This window comes from Saccopteryx bilineata, chromosome 1, assembly GCF_036850765.1.
Source record: "Saccopteryx bilineata isolate mSacBil1 chromosome 1, mSacBil1_pri_phased_curated, whole genome shotgun sequence".
NCBI lineage: Eukaryota > Metazoa > Chordata > Mammalia > Chiroptera > Emballonuridae > Saccopteryx > Saccopteryx bilineata.
Window position 1 is genome coordinate 162,827,110 of NC_089490.1, and position 23,178 is coordinate 162,850,287.

Genomic DNA, 23,178 nt, shown 5'->3' on the forward strand with positions numbered 1-23,178 from the left:
AAGGAAATAGAAACTTAGCAAAGTCAATTTCTTTCTTTAAAAAAATTAGTAAAAATGATAAACATCCAATGAAAATAATCAAGAGATAAAAGAGAAGACATATATTACCCATTTCAGGAATGGAAAATGTGATATCACTTCAGATCCTACAGACATCAAAAGGATAAAAAAGAATATTATGAATAACTTCTTGAAATGGAAAATTTTCTTGAAAACGGAATTTGTCAAAAACAAATTAAAATTACATAAAAAACCTCAATTGCCATAAATCCATCAAAGAAATTGAATTCATCAAAAACATCTGCACAAAGAAAATTTCAGGCCCAGATAATTTCAATGATGGATTCTCAAATCATTTCAGGAAGAAATAATACTAATGAAATTCCTTCAGCACAAAAGAGACAGAATAACTCTCAACTTGTTTATGAGCTGATCTTAACTCTAATATCAAAACCTACCAAAAATAATTTATCAATTAATATCACTCATTAATATAGTCTTAAATATTCTGAACTAAATATTAGCAATCAAATCTCCCAATATATAAAGTGCTAATAACACTGGGAACAATTTTTTTTTCATTTTCTGTTGCATGAGGTTTTAGAACTATTTCTATATATTTCTGTATTGCTGATTCCAAATCTGATTTGCTTTTTAGTGCATGCTCTAGTTTTTATGCAATTTTAATTTTTTTTGTTACAGTTAATGGCATGCATTGGTTTTTAAATTGGAGTTAAAGGGCAACAACTCTTGGATTGAACATAACCACAAGGCAATTAATGTTTTACAAACATCACTTTTACATAATTGTATTGTTTTTAAATGTAAAAAAAATTATTATCTGATAAAAACAGCCTCTAATTTTGTTTTAAGATTGAATCATGGCTTCTTAGAGTAGGCATAAATGCAAGAATAGTCCTGACAACTTCTGTTATGTATGTGGCTGTTACACACTTCAATGTCAAAGGTGCAATATTTCATCATTTGTGACACGTGCATATATTGCCTATTTTCAAGTTCCCCTTGGTGATCAAGACAAGAATTGGGCTCCTCATATTGTGTGTCATAATTGTGAGGAAATGCTTCATAACTGAACAAAAGGAAAATGCAAAGGAATGCCTTTTGGTATTCCCACGGTTTGGCGTGAACCTAAGGACCACAGCAGTGACTGTTGTTTCTGTCTGATCCATGCAAAGGGCATCGGCAAGAAAAAATGGCATATGATTGCATATCTTAATATTCCTTCAGCAATACGACCTATCCCACACTCTGAGACACTCCCGGTTCCAGTTTCAATGGTTTTATTTCTTCTAAGGACGAAGAAAGTGAACATGGTGATCAAGTGTATTTTGATAAAATGCATGAGGAAATGGTTGTAGAACCTGAAGGGTCTTCTTCTGATGCCAAGCAATCATTAACCCCTCAGCAGTTTAGCTAACCCGAATTGAATGACTTAGTAAGAATGACATAAAAATTGTCCTTGACTTTCTGAAGTATAAGGAGCATAACTGGATCATTTGTGTGGATCTTAAAATGGTAAATTTCCTGCTAGGACAACAGAGAGGTTTCATGAAGTATCCTTGCTTTCTGTGTTTGTGGGACAGCCGAACTCACGAGAAACACTGGACACAGAAGGAGTGGCCAAAACGTGAAGCTCTGGAAGTAGGGATGCAAAATATTGTGAATGAACCTGTAGTTAATCGAGACAGATTTATTTTTCCCCAACTTCACATCAAACTTGGCTTAATGAAACAGTTTGTTCAGGCTTTGAATAGAGAAAGTGAATGCTTTCAACATATTATTTCTGCTTTTCCTGCCTTGTCTTTCGAGAAGATAAAAGCAGGTGTATTCAATGGACCTCAAATTTGAATGCTCATACATGACGAAGAATTTTCCAGGAAGATGAATAAGGAGGAGAAAGCAGCATGGCAGTCTTTTGTGGCAGTTACAAAGAACTTCCTTGGCAACAAAAAAGTAGAAAACTATGAACTTCTGGTTCAGAGGATGCTGTTGGCTTTCCGCGACATTGGATGTAACATGGGTGTTAAGATTCACTTCCTGAACAGTCACCTTAACAAGTTTCCTGAAAATCTTGGAGTGTTAGTGATGAGCAGACTATTGCTGGAGCATCAAATGAGATTGTCCTTAACAAGTACACAAATGCAAGAGCTACAAACGCAAATTTTTGCCTGAATAGAATTTAGATAACTTTTGCACAAATTCTATGATTAAAATAAGTGTTTTAATATGTTCTATTTCAAAATTGTAGACAAATTCTGATGCAATCATATCTTTTTGTGTATTAGTGTATTTACTGCATTATGTAAATTATTATATTTTCACAAAGATGATGCCCAAGAATACATTTTATTTCATTATGTTAAACTAAATGTTGAAAATTTTACAATAGGATGAAAACCTAAAATCTTGAATTGCAAAAAAACTGTAGCTTAGAGAGAAAAACTAATGTCAGATTTGAGATCAGCACACTTGAATTAGGTAAGAACAAGTGTTTTTGTGGATGCAATAAAAATTTTGTTCCTCAGTGTAATACATGTCCCACAAGGGGTTAATCACAAGGATTGAAAGTTGGCTTACATTAAAAATTAATATATACAATACACCACATGAATAGAATAATAGAGGAAAATACATGTACCATGATACCTCAATATTTGCAGGAAGAGCATTTCATGAAAGTCATGATAAAAACATTGACGATTGCCTGGCCACGCAGTGGCACAATAGATAGAGCATCGGACTGGGACATAGAGGACCCAGGTTCAAAACTCCGAGGTATCTGGCTTGAGTGCGAGTTGCTGGCTTGAGTGTGGGATCATAGACATGACCTCATGGTCTCTGGCTTGAGCCCAAAGATTACTGGCTTAAAGTTTAAAGTCCAAGGTCACTGGCTTGAGCCTAGGGTTGCTGGCTTGAACAAGGGGTCACTCACTCTGCTGTAGTCCCCCAGTCAAGGCACATATGAGAAAGCAATCAATGAACAACTAAGGTGCCACAATGAAGAATTGATGTTTCTCATCTCTCTCTCTTCCTGTCTGTCTGTCCGTATCTGTCCCTCTCTCTGACTCTCTCTCTGTCTCTGTCAAAAAAAATATATGATTTAAGAAATAAAAAATACCTCTCACATAAATCAAAGAAGAAGCAATCTTCCTTAATCTGATCACAAGCATCCATGAAAGATAAAATTAACATCATATTTAACTGTGGAAGACTGCTTTCAAGAACAAAGTAAAGATGTCCTCTCTAATGATTTTAATCATCATTGTACTGGGCTATCTGGTTGTATGGTAAGGCAAGAAAAAGAAGTAAAACTAATACAAACTGGAAAAATAAGAAGAAAGCCAATGTCAAAGAATCAGTTAAGAATGTATCTTATCCTGAGATAAGAGAGACAAAAAAACAAAAAAAACCAAAAAAAAACAAAAAACAAAACCAGAGAAAAGGAATGATTGAAGTTCATGTCTGTCAATCAACTTGGCATCTGTTCCAGGCTTCAAGGACTGGCACACCAGAATTTTGGGCAAGAGGACTGTTTAAAACAAAGAAGAAATAGAAGAAAAATAATGAGTGCAGAAGATGCAACAACCTTGATGTTAGCAGCTCCAGCTGGGGAAACATGATTCTCTTAGCTCAAAGAGCAGGATTCTAATTGTGAGACACTAAACCAGCCTGGGCCTAATCAGGGCAGTGTCTGTGTCTTTGCCATGTTTGCCATTGCAGAGAAATAACATACACCCAGGAGAAAAGTTGCACTTGGTAGACAGCAGTGCAAATTTTTAGAATGAGTGTAACTTTCCTCCTAGAAACTTTCAGAATTAATTTTAGAATATTTGATAAGATTTGAAGGCCCTGGTCGGATAGCTCAGTTGGTTAGAATGTCTTCCCAATACGCCAGGAAGGCAGGATCTATCCCTGATCAGGGCACATATAAGAATCAACCAATAAAATACATAAATAAATGGAATAACATATTAATGTTCCTCTTTCTCTCCCTTCCTCTCTCTCTAAAATTAATAAATAAAAATGTTAAGAAGTAAAAAAAAAGAAATTTGAAAGGGTTTGAAATTCCTACAGAAAGAGTTTTGTGAAGGCAGAAATAACTAGCTTGTGAATATTATTAAGAATTTATGTACAGACTGGCCAGGCAGTGGCGCAGTGGCGCAGTGGATAGAGTGTTGGACTGGGATGCAGAGGGCCCAGGTTCAAGACCCTGAGGTCACCAGTTTGAGCACAGGATCATCTGGTTTGAGCAAAGCTCACCAGCTTGGACCCAAGGTCACTGGCTTGAGCAAGGGGTTACTTGGTCTGCTGTAGCCCCATGGTCAAGGCATATATGAGAAATCAATCAGTGAACAACTAAGGTGTCGCAACAAAAAACTGATGATTGATGCTTCTCATCTCTCTCAGTTCCTGTCTGTCCCTCTCTCTGACTCTCTCTGTGTCTCTGGTAAAAAAAAAAAAAAAAAAGAATTTATTTACATACCAGGCTACTATGGCCTGGAAAATAGTTTAAAAAAGATTAAAAGGAAAAAAAAAATCAAGATCGAAGTTCATTTGCATATGCTAATTTGCAAAATGGGTACTTAATTTATTGTTTCCTATTGTTGATGTTGCTTTTACATAGAAAGAGACTTTGACTGGTTTTTAGGGAGGAGGAAGACAGTTGTGAGCAAGAAGCTAAAGAGCCTGACCAGGCAGTGGCATAGTGGGTGGAGCATGGGACTGGGACGCAGAGGACACAGGTTCAAAACCCCAAGGTTGCCAGCTTGAGCACAGGCTCACCAGCTTGAGCGAGGGGTCACTGGCTTGAGCGTGGAATCATAGACATGACCCCATGGTCACTGGCTTGAGCCCAAAGGTCACTGGCTTGAGCAAGGGGTCACTTGCTCTGATGTACCCCCCCTCCCCCCCGTCAAGGTACATAAGATGAGAAAGTGATCACTGAACAACTAAGGAGCTGCAACAAAGAACTGATGCTTCTCATCTCTTTCCCTTCCTGTCTGTTTGTCCCTATCTGTCCTTCTCTCTGACTCTCTCTGTCTCTGAAAAAAAAAAAAGCTAAAGAAAAAGGGGGAAGATAATTGAAGACACAAGACCTAGTAGGAATGAGAATTAAAAGAGCTATGGGCTCGGGAAAAGAGTTGACTCTAAAAAGTGAAAATGACAATTAGCTAGACCTCAGAGATGAGAGTAAAAAAGAGGCATTGAAGGTACAAAGGAAGAGGGGAGAAATTGATTGAGCTAGAATTCTACATAGGAAGCAAGTTTATCAAGTAGGAGTGGGTAGTTGAATTGAATGCTGCATAAAGTGAATAAATACAGTTTTACAATGGTGGTTGTGATATTTACAGTAAGACATAAAAAGGTAATTCGGGTAAGCATTTGTGAGGTCACAGGTGAAATTAGTAGATGAATAGATAGATGATAGATTGAATTACTGAAGTTTGTTATTGGTATTATTATTATTATTATTATTATTAACAATTTCTATTAATTCCTACAAAGTCCCACAGACCAAAAGAGAAAGCAGATTAGGCTCAGATATCTCAAGACAGACACTATAAGAGTTCAAAGAAAGTAAGATATTTATATTGGTGCTAAGAACTTTGCTGAAATAGTTGACTAAACATGTGCTTCCTAAAGAAACCTAGATTAATGATTAATCCTTGGCTTAGAATAAGATGTATTTCCAAAGCTGCATTTTTTTTTTAAGTGGGAGGTGGGGAGGCAGAGAGACAGACTCCTGCATGCAACCAGACCGGGATCCACCCAGCAAGTCCTCTATGGGGCCATGCTCTGCTTATCTGGGGCGTTGCTCTGTTGCTTGGCAACCAAGCTATTTTAGCACCTGAGGCAGGTCATGGAGCTATCCTTGGCGCCAGGGACCAACTTGCTCGAACCATTCGAGCCATGGCTGCAGGAGGAGAAGAGAGAGAGAGAGAGAGAGAGAGAGAGAGAGAGAGAAAAGGGAGGGGGAAGGGTGGAGAAGCATATGGTCACTTCTCCTGTGTTCCCTGACCGGGAATTGAACCCAGGACTTCTACATGCCAGGTTGACAATCTACCACTGAATCAACTGGCCAGGGCAGCTGCATTTCTTCTCAATCCATTAGTCTTACTAATTTTCCCTTTATAGTTCTTATGGATGTTTTCATACAAGCTGATTTTCAACTTAATTTACATATACTCATTGGTATTTTAATGTTCAACATATGTGTAGATTGTTGCTATAAATAAAAGGAAATAGTTCATAATATTGCCTCTGAGCTTTCACTGTGTTGTTTAATATATAAAAAGCTTAACAGAGATTTTGCTACCAATTTAGATCTAATATACATAGATACACTAGATGTATATTTTTCTAGATATATACCTATATAATGCATACATATCCATATAGAGACACACACATGAAATGAAATAATCTATAAAATATATAAATATATGTTTTTCAAAAGAAAAATTAATTTGTTATAAGAATTCAAAAAGTCTGGCTTTGTAAACTATAGCAAAAACTAAGCTGCCTGAGGTACAATGGTCATGTTTTAGGTTTCATACTACACTTGAAACAACCCCAGTATGCATTTTTTGCTCAGGTTTCTTAATGGGACAAAGTTGGTGACCATTAACACTGTTAAGGATGACTTCCGTATGGAGAAATAGAATGACTTATTTATACATTTAAAAATAAAGCTAATTTGTATCCTACCCATGTCTTTACACTGTGCCATTACTTTGAATAAATGTGCCACTGTCCACCAATTAATATTTAATGTTGGCTCTGAGGTTCTTGTCTGTATGCTTTGTTTTCCAGGATTGAGTTCTAACTGGATTCTTCCATGTAGACACATTTACCCAGCACAGTTGCTGCATGTCACTATATGCACATTCCTATGTGAAAGGGGTCTGTCTGCTTAGGTACACATTATTAACCCATATGAAACTTGATTCTCCTACTTCATCTTAAAATATATATATATATTTTTTTATTTTTTTTTATTTTTTTTATTTTTTTTTATTTTTTATTTTTTTTCCTGAAGTTGGAAATGGGGAGGCAGTCAGACAGACTCCCGCATGCACCCGACCTGGATCCACCCGGCATGCCCACCAGGGGGCGATGCTCTGCCCATCTGGGGCGTTTCTCAGTTGTGACCAGAGCCATTCTAGTGCCTGAGGCAGAGGCCATGGAGCCATCCTCAGTGCTCGGGCCAACTTTGCTCCAGTGGAGCCTCGGCTGTGGGAGGGGAAGAGAGAGACAGACAGGAAGGAGAGGGGGAGGGGTGGAGAAGCAAATGGGCACTTCTCCTGTGTGCCCTGGCTGGGAATTGAACCTGGGACTCCTGCATGCCAGGCCGACGCTCTACCACTGAGCCAACCGGCCAGGGCCTCCCCTACTTCATTTTAATTATCACTTTGTGATAAGCATTTGGACTAACATATATTTAGGCAAGGAGAAATAAACAAAAAAATTTTAATCATGTACAAACGTAAATATTCCTTCAGTTATGTGTTGATGTCTATTTGATGTGTTTGATACCTCCTTTATAGGAAGTATGTACCTAAGAGTGTGTGTGTAATTATGGATGAATTGTAACTGAATTGGATTGCAATTTATATAACTAACTCTTTTTCTGAGAAGGGAAATTGATGGGCCAAATGGATACTAAGTGATGTCTGCAGCTACTATCCTTAAGGCAAGGATCAATTTATTTATTTATTTATTTTTTTAAATTTACTTGTTCTTTATTTTAAATATTGTACTTGTTCCCATTTTGTTTTTTTACTTTAAAATAAGATATGTGCAGTGTGCATAGGGATTTGCTCATAGTTTTTTTATTTTTATTTTTATTTTTTTATAATTTTATTTTTTTAATGGGGTGACATCAATAAATCAGGATACATATATTCAAAGATAACAAGTCCAGGTTATCTTGTCGTTCAATTATGTTGCATACCCACCACCCAAAGTCAGATTGTCCTCTGTCACCTTCTATCTTGTTTTCTTTGTGCCCCTCCCCACCCCCTATCCCTCTCCCATTCCCCCCTCCCCCCCGTAACCACCACACTCTTGTCAATGTCTCTTAGTTTCAGTATTATGTCCCACCTACGTATGGAATAATACAGTTCCTGGTTTTTTCTGATTTACTTATTTCGCTTCGTATCATGTTATCAAGATCCCACCATTTTGCTGTAAATGTTCCGATGTCATCATTTCTTATGGCTGAGTAGTATTCCATAGTGTATATGTGCCACATCTTCTTTATCCAGTCATCTGTTGATGGGCTTTTTGGTTGTTTCCATGTCCTGGCCACTGTGAACAATGCTGCAATAAACATGGGGCTGCATGTGTCTTTACGTATCAATGTTTCTGAGTTTTGGGGATATATACCCAGTAGAGGGATTGCTGGGTCATAAGGTAGTTCTATTTGCAGTTTTTTGAGGAACCACCATACTTTCTTCCATAATGGTTGTACTACTTTACATTCCCACCAACAGTGTATGAGGGTTCCTTTTTCTCCACAGCCTCTCCAACATTTGCTATTACCTGACTTGCTAATAACAGCTAATCGAACAGGTGTGAGGTGGTATCTCATTGCCGTTTTGATTTGCATTTCTCTAATAGCTAAAGAAGATGAGCATCTTTTCATATATCTGTTGGCCATTTGTATTTCTTCCTGGGAGAAGTGTCTATTCATATCCTCTTCCCATTTTTTTATTGGATTGTTTGTTTGTTTGTTGTTGAGTTTTATGAGTTCTTTGTATATTTTGGATATTAGGCCCTTATCTGAGCTGTTGTTTGAAAATATCATTTCCCATTTAGTTGGCTTTCTGTTTATTTTGTTATCAGTTTCTCTTGCTGAGCAAAAACTTCTTAGTCTGATGTAGTCCCATTCATTAATTTTTGCCTTCACTTCTCTTGCCATTGGAGTCAAATTCATAAAATGCTCTTTAAAACCCAGGTCCATGAGTTGAGTACCTATGTCTTCTTCTATGTACTTAATTGTTTCAGGTCTTATGTTTAGATCTTTGATCCATTTTGAGTTAATTTTTGTACAGGGAGAGAGACTGTAGTCCAGTTTCATTCTTTTGCATGTGGCTTTCCAGTTTTCCCAGCACCATTTATTGAAGAGGCTTTCTTTTCTCCATTGTGTGTTGTTGGCCCCTTTATCAAAAATTATTTGACTATATATATGTGGTTTTATTTCTGGACTTTCTATTCTGTTCCATTGGTCTGAGTGTCTATTTTTCTGCCAATACCATGCTGTTTTGATTGTCGTGGCCCTATAATACAGTTTGAAGTCAGGTATTGTTATGCCCCCAGCTTCATTCTTTTTCTTTAGGATTGCTTTGGCTATTCGGAGTTTTTTATAGTTCCATATAAATCTGATGATTTTTTGCTCTATTTCTTTAAAAAACGTCATTGGAAGTTTGATGGGAATTGCATTAAATTTGTATATTGCTTTGGGTAATATAGCCATCTTGATTATATTTATTCTTCCTAGCCAAGAACAAGGTATATTCTTCCATCTCATTATATCTTTTTCGATTTCCCTTAACAATGGTTTATAGTTTTCATTATATAAGTCCTTTACATTCTTTGTTATGTTTATTCCTAAGTATTTTATTTTTTTTGTTGCATTCGTGAAGGGGATTATTCTTTTGAGTTCCTTCTCAGTTGTTTCATTGTTGGCATATAGAAAGGCTATTGACTTCTGTATGTTAATTTTGTATCCTGCGACCTTACTGTATTGGCTTATTGTTTCTAGTAGTCTTTTTGTGGATTCTTTGGGGTTTTCAATGTATAGGATCATATCATCTGCAAAAAGTGATACCTTTACTTCTTCTTTTCCGATATGGATGCCTTTTATTTCTTTGTCTTGTCTGATTGCTGTGGCGAGAACCTCTAGTACCACATTAAATAAGAGTGGAGAGAGTGGACAACCCTGTCTTGTTCCTGATTTAAGGGGGAAAGCCTTCAGTTTTGTGCCATTTAATAGGATGTTAGCTGATGGTTTATCATATATGGCCTTTATCATGTTGAGATATTTTCCTTCTATACCCATTTTGTTGAGAGTCTTAAACATAAAATTGTGTTGTATTTTATCGAAAGCCTTTTCTGCATCTATTGATAAGATCATGTGGTTTTTGTTCTTTGTTTTGTTGATATGGTGTATTACATTAACCGTTTTACGTATGTTGAACCATCCTTGAGATTCTGGGATGAATCCCACTTGATCATGATGTATTATTTTTTTAATATGTTGTTGTATTCGATTTGCTAGTATTTTGTTTAGTATTTTAGCATCTGTATTCATTAGAGATATTGGTCTGTAGTTTTCTTTTTTTGTGCCATCCTTGCCTGGTTTTGGGATGAGGGTTATGTTGGCCTCATAAAATGTGTTTGGAAGTATTGCTTCTTCTTCAATTTTTTGGAAGACTTTGAGTAGAATAGGAACCAAGTCTTCTTTGAATGTTTGATAAAATTCGCTGGTATAGCCGTCAGGGCCTGGACTTTTATTTTTGGGGAGGTTTTTAATGGTTTTTTCTATTTCTTCTCTACTGATAGGTCTGTTTAGGCTTTCTGCTTCTTCTTGACTCAGTCTAGGAAGGTTGTATTGTTCTAGGAATTTATCCATTTCTTCTAGGTTGTTGAATTTAGTGGCATAAAGTTTTTCATAGTATTCTACAATAATTCTTTGTATATCTACAGTGTCCGTGGTGATTTCTCCTCTTTCATTTTGGATTTTGTTTATATGAGTTCTTTCTCTTTTTTCCTTGGTAAGTCTTGCCAAGGGTTTGTCAATTTTGTTGATGTTTTCAAAGAACCAGCTCCTTGTTCTATTAATTTTTTCTATAGTTTTTCTGTTCTCTAATTCATTTATTTCTGCTCTGATTTTTATTATTTCCTTTCTTCGGCTGGTTTTGGGTTGTCTTTGTTCTTCTTTTTCTAGTTCCTTAAGGTGGGAAGTTAAGTGGTTCACTTGGGCTCTCTCTTGTTTGTTCATATATGCCTGAAGCGATATGAACTTCCCTCTTATCACTGCTTTTGCTGCATCCCATAGATTCTGATATGTCGTATTGTCATTTTCATTTGTCTGTATATATCTTTTGATCTCTGCACTTATTTCTTCTTTGACCCATTCATTTTTTAAAAGTATGTTGTTTAGTTTCCACATTTTTGTGGGATTTTTTTCCTCTTTTTTGCAGTTGAATTCTAGTTTCAAGGCTTTATGATCAGAAAATATGCTTGGTACAACTTCAATTTTTCTGAATTTGCTGATGTTGTTTTTGTGGCCCAACATATGGTCAATTCTTGAGAATGATCCATGTACACTGGAGAAAAATGTATACTCAGTCACTTTGGGATGAAATGTCCTGTAGATGTCTATCATATCCAGGTGCTCTAGTGTTTTGTTTAAGGCCACTATGTCTTTGTTGATTCTCTGTTTGGATGACCGATCTAGAGCCGTCAGCGGTGTATTGAGGTCTCCAAGTATGATTGTATTTTTGTCAGTTTTTGTTTTAAGATCAATAAGTAGCTGTCTTATATATTTTGGTGCTCCTTGGTTTGGTGCATATATATTAAGAATTGTTATGTCTTCTTGATTCAGTGTCCCCTTAGCCATTATGAAATGGCCATTTTTGTCTCTGAGTACTTTTCCTGTCTTGTAGTCAGCATTATCCAATATGAGTATTGCTACACCTGATTTTTTTTGGGTGTTATTTGCTTGGAGTATTGTTTTCCAGCCTTTCACTTTGAATTTGTTTTTATCCTTGTTACTTAGATGAGTTTCCTGTAGGCAGCATACAGTTGGATTTTCTTTTTTAATCCATTCTGCTACTCTGTGCCTTTTTATTGGTGAGTTTAATCCGTTTACATTTAGTGTAATTATTGATACTTGTGAGTTCCCTATTGCCATTTTATATCTTGCTTTCTGTTAGTTTTGTGTCTTGTTTGATCCTTCTCTTTCGTTTTTCTATCTTTTGTTTTTATTTGGTTGTATTCCATACATCTTTCCTCTGTTGCTATCTTTTTTATCTCATGTGCTTCTGTGGTGGTTTTTTCAATGGTGGTTACCTTTGAGTAATGAAAAGGGTCCCTACCCTGTTCATTGTAGCGAACTATTTTGTGAGTACTTTTGCACTCCATCATCCTTTGCTACTGTTAATCTCCATCTTCTCCCCCTCTTTCTTTTTGTTGTTGTCACAGTTTAAATTTGGTTTTATTGTGTTCTTCTTGGAGCTTTTACTTGTGGCTCTGTTTTTTTTTGTTCTTTGTATCTGATTGGAGAACCCCCTTTAGTAATTCCTGGAGTGGGGGTTTTCTGATGATAAATTCCCTCATCTTTTCTGTATCTGTGAATGTTTTTATTTCTCCTTCATATTTGAAGGATAGCTTTGATGGGTATAGTATTCATGGCTGAAAGTTCCTCTCTTTCAGGACTTTAAATATTGGGGTCCACTCTCTTCTAGCTTGTAGAGTTTCTGCTGAGAAATCTGATGATAATCTAATGGGCCTTCCTTTATATGTTGTATTCTTCTTTTCCCTGGCTGCCTTGAGAATTTTTTCTTTGCTGTTGGTTTGTGTCAATTTCATTATGATATGCCTTGGAGTAGGTTTGTTGGGGTTAAGAAAACTTGGAGTTCTGTTTGCTTCTTGAACTTGAGGCTTTAGTTCTTTCCACAGGCTTGGGAAGTTCTCATCTATTATTTGTTTGAGTATGTTCTCCATTCCATTTTCTCTCTCTTCTCCCTCTGATATACCTATTATTCTTATGTTATTCTTTTTGATGGAGTCAGATAATTCTTGTAGGGCTATCTCATTTTTTTTTAATTTTTGAGTCTCTTTCTTCTTCTCTCTGTTGTGCCTCAAGTTGCTTGTGTTCTATTTCACTAATCCTTCTTCTATCTGACCTGTTCTATTAGCTAAGCTTGTTACTTCGTTTTTCAGCTCGTGAATTGAGTTTTTCATCTCTGTTTGATTTGTTTTTATAGTTTCAATTTCCTTGGACATATATTCTTTGTGTTCATTTAGTTGTTTTCTGAGCTCCCTATATTGCCTTTCTGTGTTTTCTTGTATATTTCGGAGGATTTTTAGGATTTCTATCTTGAATTCTCTGTCATTTAGCTCCAAGGTTTCCAATATATTAAATTTTTTCTCCATAGATTTTTCCTCATCTAGCTGTGTTACCTCTCTTTCTTTTGTATCCATGATATTCGATTTTCTCTTCCTTAATGGCATCTGAGGGTGGTTTTGTTGATAGTATTAATGAGATTTAATAAAGAATAAAAAGTTAAAAAAATAAAAAAACATAAAAAATCGAAAAGAGTTGTTTTTTTTAAAAAAAATTAATAATGAAATAAAGAAAAATAAAATAAAATAAAAATTTTTTAAAAAAGGAAATTATTCCCCCCCTCCTTTTTTCCTCTCCTCTCCTCTCCCCTCTTTCTTGAGAAAATCTTGTGGTGGACTGTGAGTTATAACAAACAATGCCTGTGATGGAGGGCCTGAATTGGGGAAAAGTAATAAAGGGGCAAAAAAGAAAAAAAGAAAAAAAAAAAAAAAAGAAAAAAGAAAAAAAAAAGAGCGTATGGACCCACAAAAAGCAAATAAGGAAAAAATTTGGGTCAAGAATAAAATGATTTGCTTTTAGGTGTTGGTTGTCTAAGAGTTATGATGAGAGGAATAAGAGGAAAATGGAAAAATGGGGGGACAAATTAAAAACTTACTATTGTATTTAGTGGAACAAGAACTAGATAATATGGAGAGCCAGGGATGGGAGCACTGCTAGTGAGTTAAAAAGGTGAAGTAAAAACCCCCCAAAATGCCACAAACATAGGTTTGAGTCCCAGATAAGATAATTTGTTTGTTATTGAGGTTTGAATGAGAGGAGATGTAAAGGAGAAAGGAAGAAACTAATATAGAGGGAGAAAAGAAAGAGAGAGAGAGAAAAAAAAGAGGGAACCACTAAAAGAAGAAAAAAGAAAGGAGAGAGAGAGAGAGAGTTAAGGGTTTTGGAGTGCAACCCTCATAGAGAGAAAGGAAGAGAAGAGAAAAGATAATGGGAGATGTAATACTTATGGGTAGTGTAGTTCAAGGAGAGGAGAGAGTAAGACCAGTAGAGAGTTAATCGGCCAAATTGGAGGAAGAAAAAAAAGTCTCAAGAATGAAGATAAGAGAAACAAACGAACAAATATAATAAAATGTGATAGGTTATAAAGTCTGCAGATTATTCTTGATTTTGAGAGGTTATCTTCTTGCTTTTTCTTTTCTCTCCCTCTTCCTGGTCGGTGACTCTGTACCCCGGGTTCTGCCCCTTTGGCACGCTCAGGTAGAGGCTTGCAGTTGATAAGTCTCTATGGCAATGTCATGTATTGTGCTTTAGTCTCGTGGGAGTCGAGGATCATTAGCATTTATAGGCTCCGACAGTGAGAGAGTCCGTGTTCCTGGAGCCTTTCTCCTAGTCTTTCCTTCCTCAATTAGTAGCCTGATAATCCAGCTATGGGGTTGCTGCTGCCTCTGCCTGGATAGTAAGAGGCTCAAAGAGCTGGCAACTCCCCACTCTATTTCCACTCAGCACAGGGCTCTGGGTAAGGCTCAGTCAGTCAGAGCTGCTAGCATAATCAGGCGGGCTTTCCGCCCACTCAAAGACCACTGGCTCTGCCACTCTGTCCGGTAACACAAGCGGGCGCCCACTTCTGGGGGGCGCTTGGAGGAAACTCTCACTCACTGTCTGCAACCAGGATATCCAGCCAGCAGTCTCACGCTCTGAGTGAAACCCCCAACTGCAGGGAAAAGTTGCAGCGTTGGAATTGAGTCTCGCTCCGTCCCCGTGCACGGCTTTTGCAAGGCGCTGGGGCGGCTCGAGATTCCTCTTTGGCCCACACAAAGGCCCCTGACTCTGCCCCTCTCTGCAATAACACGGGCGCGCACTGCGGAGGCACTCGGAGGAATCGCTCACTCCTTATCTGCGCGCGCACACCAGGATATGTGGCCGGCCGCGGTTCCCTCTGGGTGAAACCCTCACCAGCACGGAAAATCTCCACCGTTGGAAGTAGTTCTCACTCCCTCCCGTGCGTGGCTTTCCCAGGGCGCTGGGGCTGCCCAGAGACTCTGTCCTCGGCCCACAGAAAGGCCTCTGACCCTGCCTCTCCGTGGGGCAACACGGGCACCCACTCTCGGGGCCTAGGAAGAAATTCTCGCCCACTAACTGCGCACCGACCAGGAGACCGGGTAAAATGGCCGCTCCGCTTGTCTTTCTTTGTTTGGGTTTGGCGCGAGTGTTAGCTTGTATTGCCCGGGTTGCCACAGGATCAGATTTTCCTCGGCTTGGATCTGTGTGCCACAGCCTGGTTCGGCCGTTTGTGCCGCGGCGGCCTGGATCTATTCACCCCCTTTGCCCGCCTCAGTTTCTATATTCACAGTTACCAGAGAAAGCCGCCCTGTTTAGGTTAGTGAGGAAGGCGGAGCATTTCTTACTCCCTTTTTCCTTCGGGGTTTGGTTATATATTTAGCCAATTTTTCACTCAATCATACCTTTGGGTGTATTGCGAAGCATCTGGAAGCTCCAAGTATAGGTTTTTCTGTTTCTGGTTGAAGATCTTGTTGAGTTTTGGGGGAGATTTATCGGTATCGCTTCCTACCCCACCATTACTCTGACGTCATCTGCAAGGATCAATTTAACAAGGTAACTACACACCCCTGTCCAGTTTTTGGATAATGGCCAGTAGCTTGTTGTATTGCTAACTGAGTATCAGTTGTTTGGGACCACCCACCCATTTGACCTGTTTTTGGTCAAAATGCCCTCATTGGTCTGTCAAATAGAATTATAAACTTTGACAGCACTCATCAACAACAGTCAAAACTGTTTCCTCACTAATGATGATTGATTACAATGCCAAGTTGTCCTAGATGTGTGAATAAAATTATGGAAAAATATTTCAAGATTTCATTTGAGGCCACAAGCAGCCACTCTAAGAATAGAAGATATTTCTATGTAATAAATACCTTTTTTTTTCTGATACTGGAACCAAAAGAAGCTGGCATTGTATAATATGTAATAATATTCTCTTTGAACTTCTTCAGAGATGGATGATATTGGTCTCTATTATGAGCATTGGGATCTTGGTGAGAACAGCCTTCTTAGAACAATGATCACCCAGTACTTTTTCTCTTGCTTTGATATCTTTGAACCAGTTTCTACCTTAAAAACAGCCAACTACTTAGAAACCATTAGAGTTATTAAAATGTCTCTAATCTGTGAATGATTCTAAATTAGGCATCCTACTTGGGTCAAGTAACTAGATTTTCTCTAAATCTTTCAGAAATATAGACTATCCCCAAAGTATTTCTACTATTATTGTATATGTAAATCCTCTTCTTTTTATCTAAACAAGAAACTATTGGGATCACAACAAATTCTGTAATCTGGGTATATGTTTGCCTCTTGAAGTCATATTCTAGTGGTGAATTGAGATGTTACAATGATTTTTTGTTTGTTTCATTCTTGAAACATGACCTATACAGAAATAAGATTAAATCTAGATTTCTAAAATTTTTTTTTAAGGTGAGAGGAGAGGAGATAGTGAGGCAGACTCCTACATGCACCCTGACTGGGATCCACCTGGCAACCCCACATAGGGCTGATGCTTGAATACTGAGCTATTTTTAGTATATCAGGCTAATGCTTGAGTACTGAACTATCCTCAGTGTCTGAGGCCACACTCGAACCAAACAAGCCACTGGCTGTGGGAGGGGAAGGGGGAGAGAAAAGGGAGAGGAAGGAGGGGGAGAAGCAGATGGTTGCTTTTCCTGTGTGCCCTGAGCAGGAATCAAACCTGGGACATCCATAAGCCGGGCTGGTGCTCTATCCGCTGAGCTACCCAAAGGATGCTAGGGCTGCATTTTTAATAAACTTATTAGGGACGTTTTAATGAACCCATTAGATTTTTCAACAGTTAGGGAGTCATGAGCTTCCTTTTTTCTGTGGAAGAAGAAAAGTAGGATTTAAAGTATTACAACAATGAATAGAAATTCAGGAGGGAGAAAAAAATAAGACTTCAGAGGAAGTAAGCATTCTTAGTAGAAGACTCTACCCAGTTGGCAACTGCTGCTACTAGCTTTAGAACTTTGATACTGGGTCAATAAAATAAAAGTTGCATGATATTGATCTGTGATGATTCCATAAAGTTGAGTCAGAACACCAAAAGCTTGTTCAAATCTCTTATGTATGAACAGATAGTGAGCTTTATAATGAGCTAGGTCCACAGTGAGAGGTTGCTAAGAAGCTAATTTTTTTTTAATAAATTTTTATTAATGGTAATGGGATGACATTAATAAATCAGGGTACATATATTCAAAGAAAACATGTCTAGGTTATTTTGTCATCAAATTATGTTGCAAACCCCTCGCCCAAAGTCAGATTGTCCTCCGTCACCCTCTATCTAGTTCTCTGTGCCCCTCCCCCTCCCCCTAACTCTCTCCCTCCCTCCCTCCCTCCCATGTCCTCCCTCCCCCCCCACCCTTGGTAACCACCACACTCTTGTCCATGTGTCTTAGTCTCATTTTTATGTTAAGAAGCTAATTTTTAAAACACAAAATGCCTATTCATGCTTAAATTCTCAGGTAAGAGATTTGGTTAACAAAGACCCAATTAAGTCATACAGTAAATCAGAGCAATAGGCAAATACTAAAATCACCTCCTAAATTCCCTGATGTGCATACTCTTGTATAATCCTCTCCTCTTGTATGTATGTAGGACCTGTGAACATGGTAACTGTCACTTGTGTGATTAGATTTTGTTACATTACAAAGGTGAAAATATTTTGCATATATAATTGGTGTCCCTAATTAGTTGACTTTGATTTAAAAAGGAAGGAACTGGCTTAAAAAGGTGAAAGCCATAAAAGCAAGACTCTTCTGCTGACTTCACAAAAAAAAGAAACATCCATGTTCAAGCTGCCATCAGACAGCGGCAGCCTCTAGAAGCTGAGGACTTCAAAGTTATAACTCCAAGGAACAAATTTCTGTCCATAACCTAACGATCTTGGAAGAGAATCTCACCATCCAGAAGAGAACTTCAGTATGGTTAATACCTTGATATCAGTTTGTAAGACCCTGAGCAGAGGACTTATCTAAACCATGCCTGAACTCCTGACCCAGGAGCATTGTGACATAATAAATATATGTTGTTTTAACCACTCAAGTTTGTATTAATTTGTTGTGTAGCAAATAGAAATAAATATATTGGGAACCCATTTTCTGCGATAGTCAATGAGATTCAAGATTCATCTGTGTTGTCTCTTAGTTATTATGCTGGGAAAATTCAGAATTGTTACAATTTTTCAGGAGTGTGAAATTTACCTCTTTGGGATAAATTATGTCCCAAGGAATCATTTTTCTTAAACAAAAACTTTTTATTTTATTCAGAAAGTATTAGAGATAAAACAATAAATAGATAGATGGAATCTGTTACAGAGTTCAAATAAACTTTAGAGTAGAATAAAAAATGATCAATATATAAGATAAAAATAAAGTATAGGGAAATGTAAGAGTCTTGAGGGTCCTACCTAGTTAAGGACTTTGTTGATTTTCCTAGAAGAAAGCAAAAGAAAAAAAATAACTCTGAATATAAAAGATTCAAAGACCAAAAAACAGATTTATAGCTGTAGAACATGCAGCTTCATGGTATACCGAAGATAAATTAATATTTGGTTTTGGTACTACAAGGAAGTAGGGAATAATTATTAGATTTCTACTTCTGAGATTCTGAACAAACCTATATGCCTGCTTTTGGATTTTTTTTTCTTTTGCTAACTTGCAGAATAACAGTATTACAAGAAATAGTACATTTTACTATTAGGTTTTCATATTACTGATTTTTGTACTTCATTTGGTTCTGGTTTTAGTGGGTATGGTGCAAGTCTTTAGGTAGATATTTGGAGGATTCAGTATTAAACTACTAGTTTAAGCCCAAATGATATGAGAAAATCAGCATAGTTTATGCCTAGAAGTATGATTACTTCCTAGGTCTTCAACTTCTATGAAGGGTACAGGCAAATCTATGTTAAAATTACCGGTGACCTGATTAAGATCAAAGTGTCCTCAGGAAATCCAGGAATAGGCCATCAGGAGAGCATAGTTTAAAGAAAATTCCCCACACCACCACCTCGTTTAGTTAGTGGGTGTGATGTCACAAAAGGAAAGAATGTTTCTCAGTTACAAGTCTGAAGGGGACAGTGGGCTGGGACATAAAAAGTGTTTGAAGGTTATTGAAGGTATCTGGTACAGGACAGATACCAGAGAGAGGTTAGATAAGAGCATCAGGTGCTCTTTTTCCAATACTCTTTCTGTTCTGTGTGTAAAATTGAGAAATTAAGGAAGAGTCTATAAGAAAGGTGTTGGGCAGATAAAATGTATTATGCTCACTTTGTTAAAGAGGCCGTTGCCCAGGTGATATTAATGTGTGTTGAGAATCCTTGTAGCCTGGGGCTTGGTTTTGGGATTAAGCCTTTCCCACCCATTTTGATGTGGGGTGGTACAATCCAATCATGCCTCAGAGAAGTGACTGTATTAGAGACTTCCCTATTTTGTATATTGGATTAAGGGTTTGGATTTCTACACTATAAAATAGGGATGGAGCGGGACCTTGGGCTCTTGGTTCCTGAGATTATCATTAGAAGAGAGAGCAGAGGAGAGCAGAGAAAGGCCACATGGAGGAGGCCAGGAGAAGCAGCCAAGATGGTGGAGTGCTGAGTGAGATGCCAGTTTATGTAGAGTTTGTATTTGGGATAAGGAAGGAGATGGGGAACAGAGGTGAATAAGTCTGGTGAGCTAGAAACCTTTGATTCTAGGAAACTCGGACAAGTCAGTGGCTTTGTGAGCACTGAATGTGACTGGGTTTTGGAGCCCAGTGTGTATTTTTACTTGCCCGCTGGGTGCAAGCTAGGATTAAAGGCTATGGCCCACCAGTTCTTGGCTCCGTTGTTTCATTACCGTCTGTCCAAATCAAATGTGAACTTGCATGGGACTGACGGCGGCTGTGATAGTGGCTCTGGCCCTGGCTTCTGGCTTTACACTTGCCCGCCGAGTGCAAGCTAGAATTAAAGACTATGGCCCATCAGTTTTTGGCTCCGCTGTTTCTTTACCGACTGTCCCAATCCAATGCGAACCTGCATGAGCCGGGCTGCTTTGATAGTGGCCCTGGCCATGGCTCCCGGCTTTACAAAAGGTTTTGTTCCTGACCTGTGGTGGCGCAGTGGTTAAAGCGTTGACCTGGAACACTGAAGTTGCCGGTTCAAAACCCTGGGTTTGCCTGTTCAAGGCACATATGGGAATTGATGTTAACTGCTTCCCCCTCCTTTTCTCTCTCTCCTCTCTCTAAAATGAATAAAAAAGTGAAGGTTTTGCAAGGACACTCTCCTGTTTTGGTTAAGTAGGATAATGTAACTTCAATGTCATGGTCAATTTTAACTTGACTCTTTTTCTATATGAAATTTTATATTTTATTCTTCATTTCTTAATGCTCACAAAATGAATCACTCTCTTGCATCTCTCCCAGCTATATTTCACTTATTTTATTTTCATGTGATCTATGAATTTTACTGTATTTTATTTTTTTAATTAAAAAGTTTTTATTGAGTTGACATGGTTCGCTTCTTACCCCTATGCTGTGACTATGCGGTTGGAAGATTCAGTATTAAACTGATAGGTTTAGAGGAGAGGCCAGGCCCTTTCTCGGGAGTTCTGGTTAAGCTGCAGCCTTAGGCAAGTGCTATAAACATGGGTCCCAGAGGTGAGGCCTTCAATAATGTCCCTGAATCTCCTCCACAGGTAATGCTGTGCTTTGTAGGCATTCTGTAGGGTAAGGCTTTTTCCTTCTTCCTTTTTTTTTTTCACAACTACAGCTGGTTTCTATCTGTGCCCTAAGGCACCATGTCTTGATGACTTTGCATATTAAGGGTTTGTTTCCACAGGACAAATAGAGAAGTTGAGACAGGTGGAGATTAGAAAGTGGACAATGCTCCACTCCCTACACGGCACCCGCAGAGACACTTCCTTAGGATTTTCTCCAATCTTTCCTGGAGAAAAAGCTTGCAGAAGGATGGCTTCCAGCTTCCAGCTTCCATGTTCACTTCACTTAGACTTTAGCAATTAAAGTCTTCTAGTTAATTCTTATTAACAGTTTATAAGCCACTCAGCACCTTATGTTTCAGAGAGGCAAATTCCTGGACCTATTTTTCCCTGAGTGTACTTTTCACATTCTTAATCTTATTTTTATTTTTATCTATTGTAATATTTGTTGCAGTAATTGGAAAACTCATTAATTTGCACTAAATTTTTTTTCTTGTTTTAAGTGGGGGAAACACTCTCTAGTTCTCCACATCTCTGAGATGAGATCAGAACCCAGAGGCTTGTTTTTATAAAATTCCCTTGCCATTTTGGTTGAAGTAAGTCTGAAGTATTTTCTAATACTGTATCTTAAATAAAGCCGTTTTTTTTTTTCCTGGAAAGTCAGCTGACCACTAGCTGTGTAGAATAGATTATAATAAATCATGAATAAACTAGAAAATTGATAGATACATGAATTGACCAGGAATTGCAACTGCCCTTTTGCTGTTCCATTTGGCTGCCTGACCCCACCCTTAATTACCAGACAATCACTGGGACAGAGGGGTTCCAGGAAGCTGGTCATTCACCTCAAGGAAAAGTATTCCAGAAGGCTGAACATACCAGCACACCGTTGCTCGAGGCTATCCCCAACCCTATAAAATTTTGCCTCAGTTTGTTTTTGGGGCCCTTCTTTTGATGAAGCACCCAGAAGGTCTTTCTCCTCTAACAAAACCTGCACACCTGGAGTTTGAGTGCTGTCTCATTGTTACATCTGGCGCCAAAACCCGGGACGGGGCACTGGCTGCCTGGATGATCCCCTTGCCGCTGAACTTACAACCAGGGAAGCTGTGGACAGCGGCCATTTTTGTTCAGAGAAACCTCACCTAAAACCTCTGCCGCTAATCTTTCCTTCTCAATGGACTCCCAACTCTCTCCCCCTCCTACCTGACCCCTGGGGGCACCCCTCTCTCAGGACTTCTCTCTGGTTCCTCTGCAAATCTCTTCGCTCCAGTCTCTTTCCTCCAGAAAGCCCCCTCCCCTCTCTTTGCTAAAATCCTCTTTCCACCTGCAAATACCACTCCCTCTTTCTCCTCCCCTGCTGGCCAGGGGCCCTCCCTTCTCCACTGTGTTCTTAAATCCCTCCTCCCTCCTTAAAAGCTGTGCTCTGGCTGTGGTGCCTGTCTCTCTTCTTTGACCCTTCCCCACCGGCTTTGGCTGTATTTTATCCATTTCCCTCTCATCATCAGCTTCTGCTACAGTTATGCCCTTCTCCCCCTTGTCCTCTCCCCTCTCTTCAGAGCTCTAAATCTTTTTGACTCCTCTGACCACGTGGTGCCACCACCAGCACTCCAACCTCTTCCCCCTCCTCCTGCAGATTCTGACCCTCCTTCCTTCCATCCAGCTGTTCATGCTGCCCATCTGTCTGCTTCCTCTCTTCCTCCCCTCTACGCTGGCAACTCCCTGCCATCTCAAAAAACTTAAAAAAGCAGAATTGTATATTAAGCTATGTGAGTAAGTAATCCGTCTTCTCTCTTTGTCAGAAAATATCTCTAGTATAATTTTAATTGAAACAAGTAAAGCGTGCTCATTTAAATTCCTTAATTCATAATTTATATGTAAAATCTTTGTTTAATGTGTAACTGTGTCTATTTCCAAGGCCTTAAACCAATAATTACCCACCTCTTAAATCAGGGCTTACTCATCCCCATGGACTCTCTCTGCAATAACCCCATCCTTCCTGTTCGAAAACCTTCAGGGGCTTATTGTCTTGTACAAGTTTTATGCCTAATCAATGAGGCAGTAGTTCCTCTCCATCCAGTAGTCCCTAATCTCTACAAGTTACTGTCACACATTTCTTCAAACACCACTCACTTCATGGTCCTAGACCTCAAGAATGCTTTCTTTACCATCCCTCTACACCCTGATTCTTACTTTCTGTTTGCATTCACCTGGACTGACCCGGACATTAATGCAGCCCAGCAACTTACATGAACTGCATTAATGCAGCCCAGCAACTTACATGGACTGTCTTACCCCAGGGGTTCA

General features: G+C 38.5%; 1 protein-coding gene across 1 annotated transcript in view; it reads right to left on the reverse strand.

Moving 5' to 3' along the window:
* The window catches only part of ADAM29 (ADAM metallopeptidase domain 29), a 33,293-nt gene extending 10,693 nt beyond the window's left edge, over positions 1 to 22,600 (reverse strand). The window contains 1 exon segment of the mRNA XM_066252686.1: positions 22,459 to 22,600. Coding sequence (XP_066108783.1) covers positions 22,459 to 22,600 — 142 coding nt within the window.
* Positions 22,601 to 23,178: the final 578 nt, after the last annotated feature.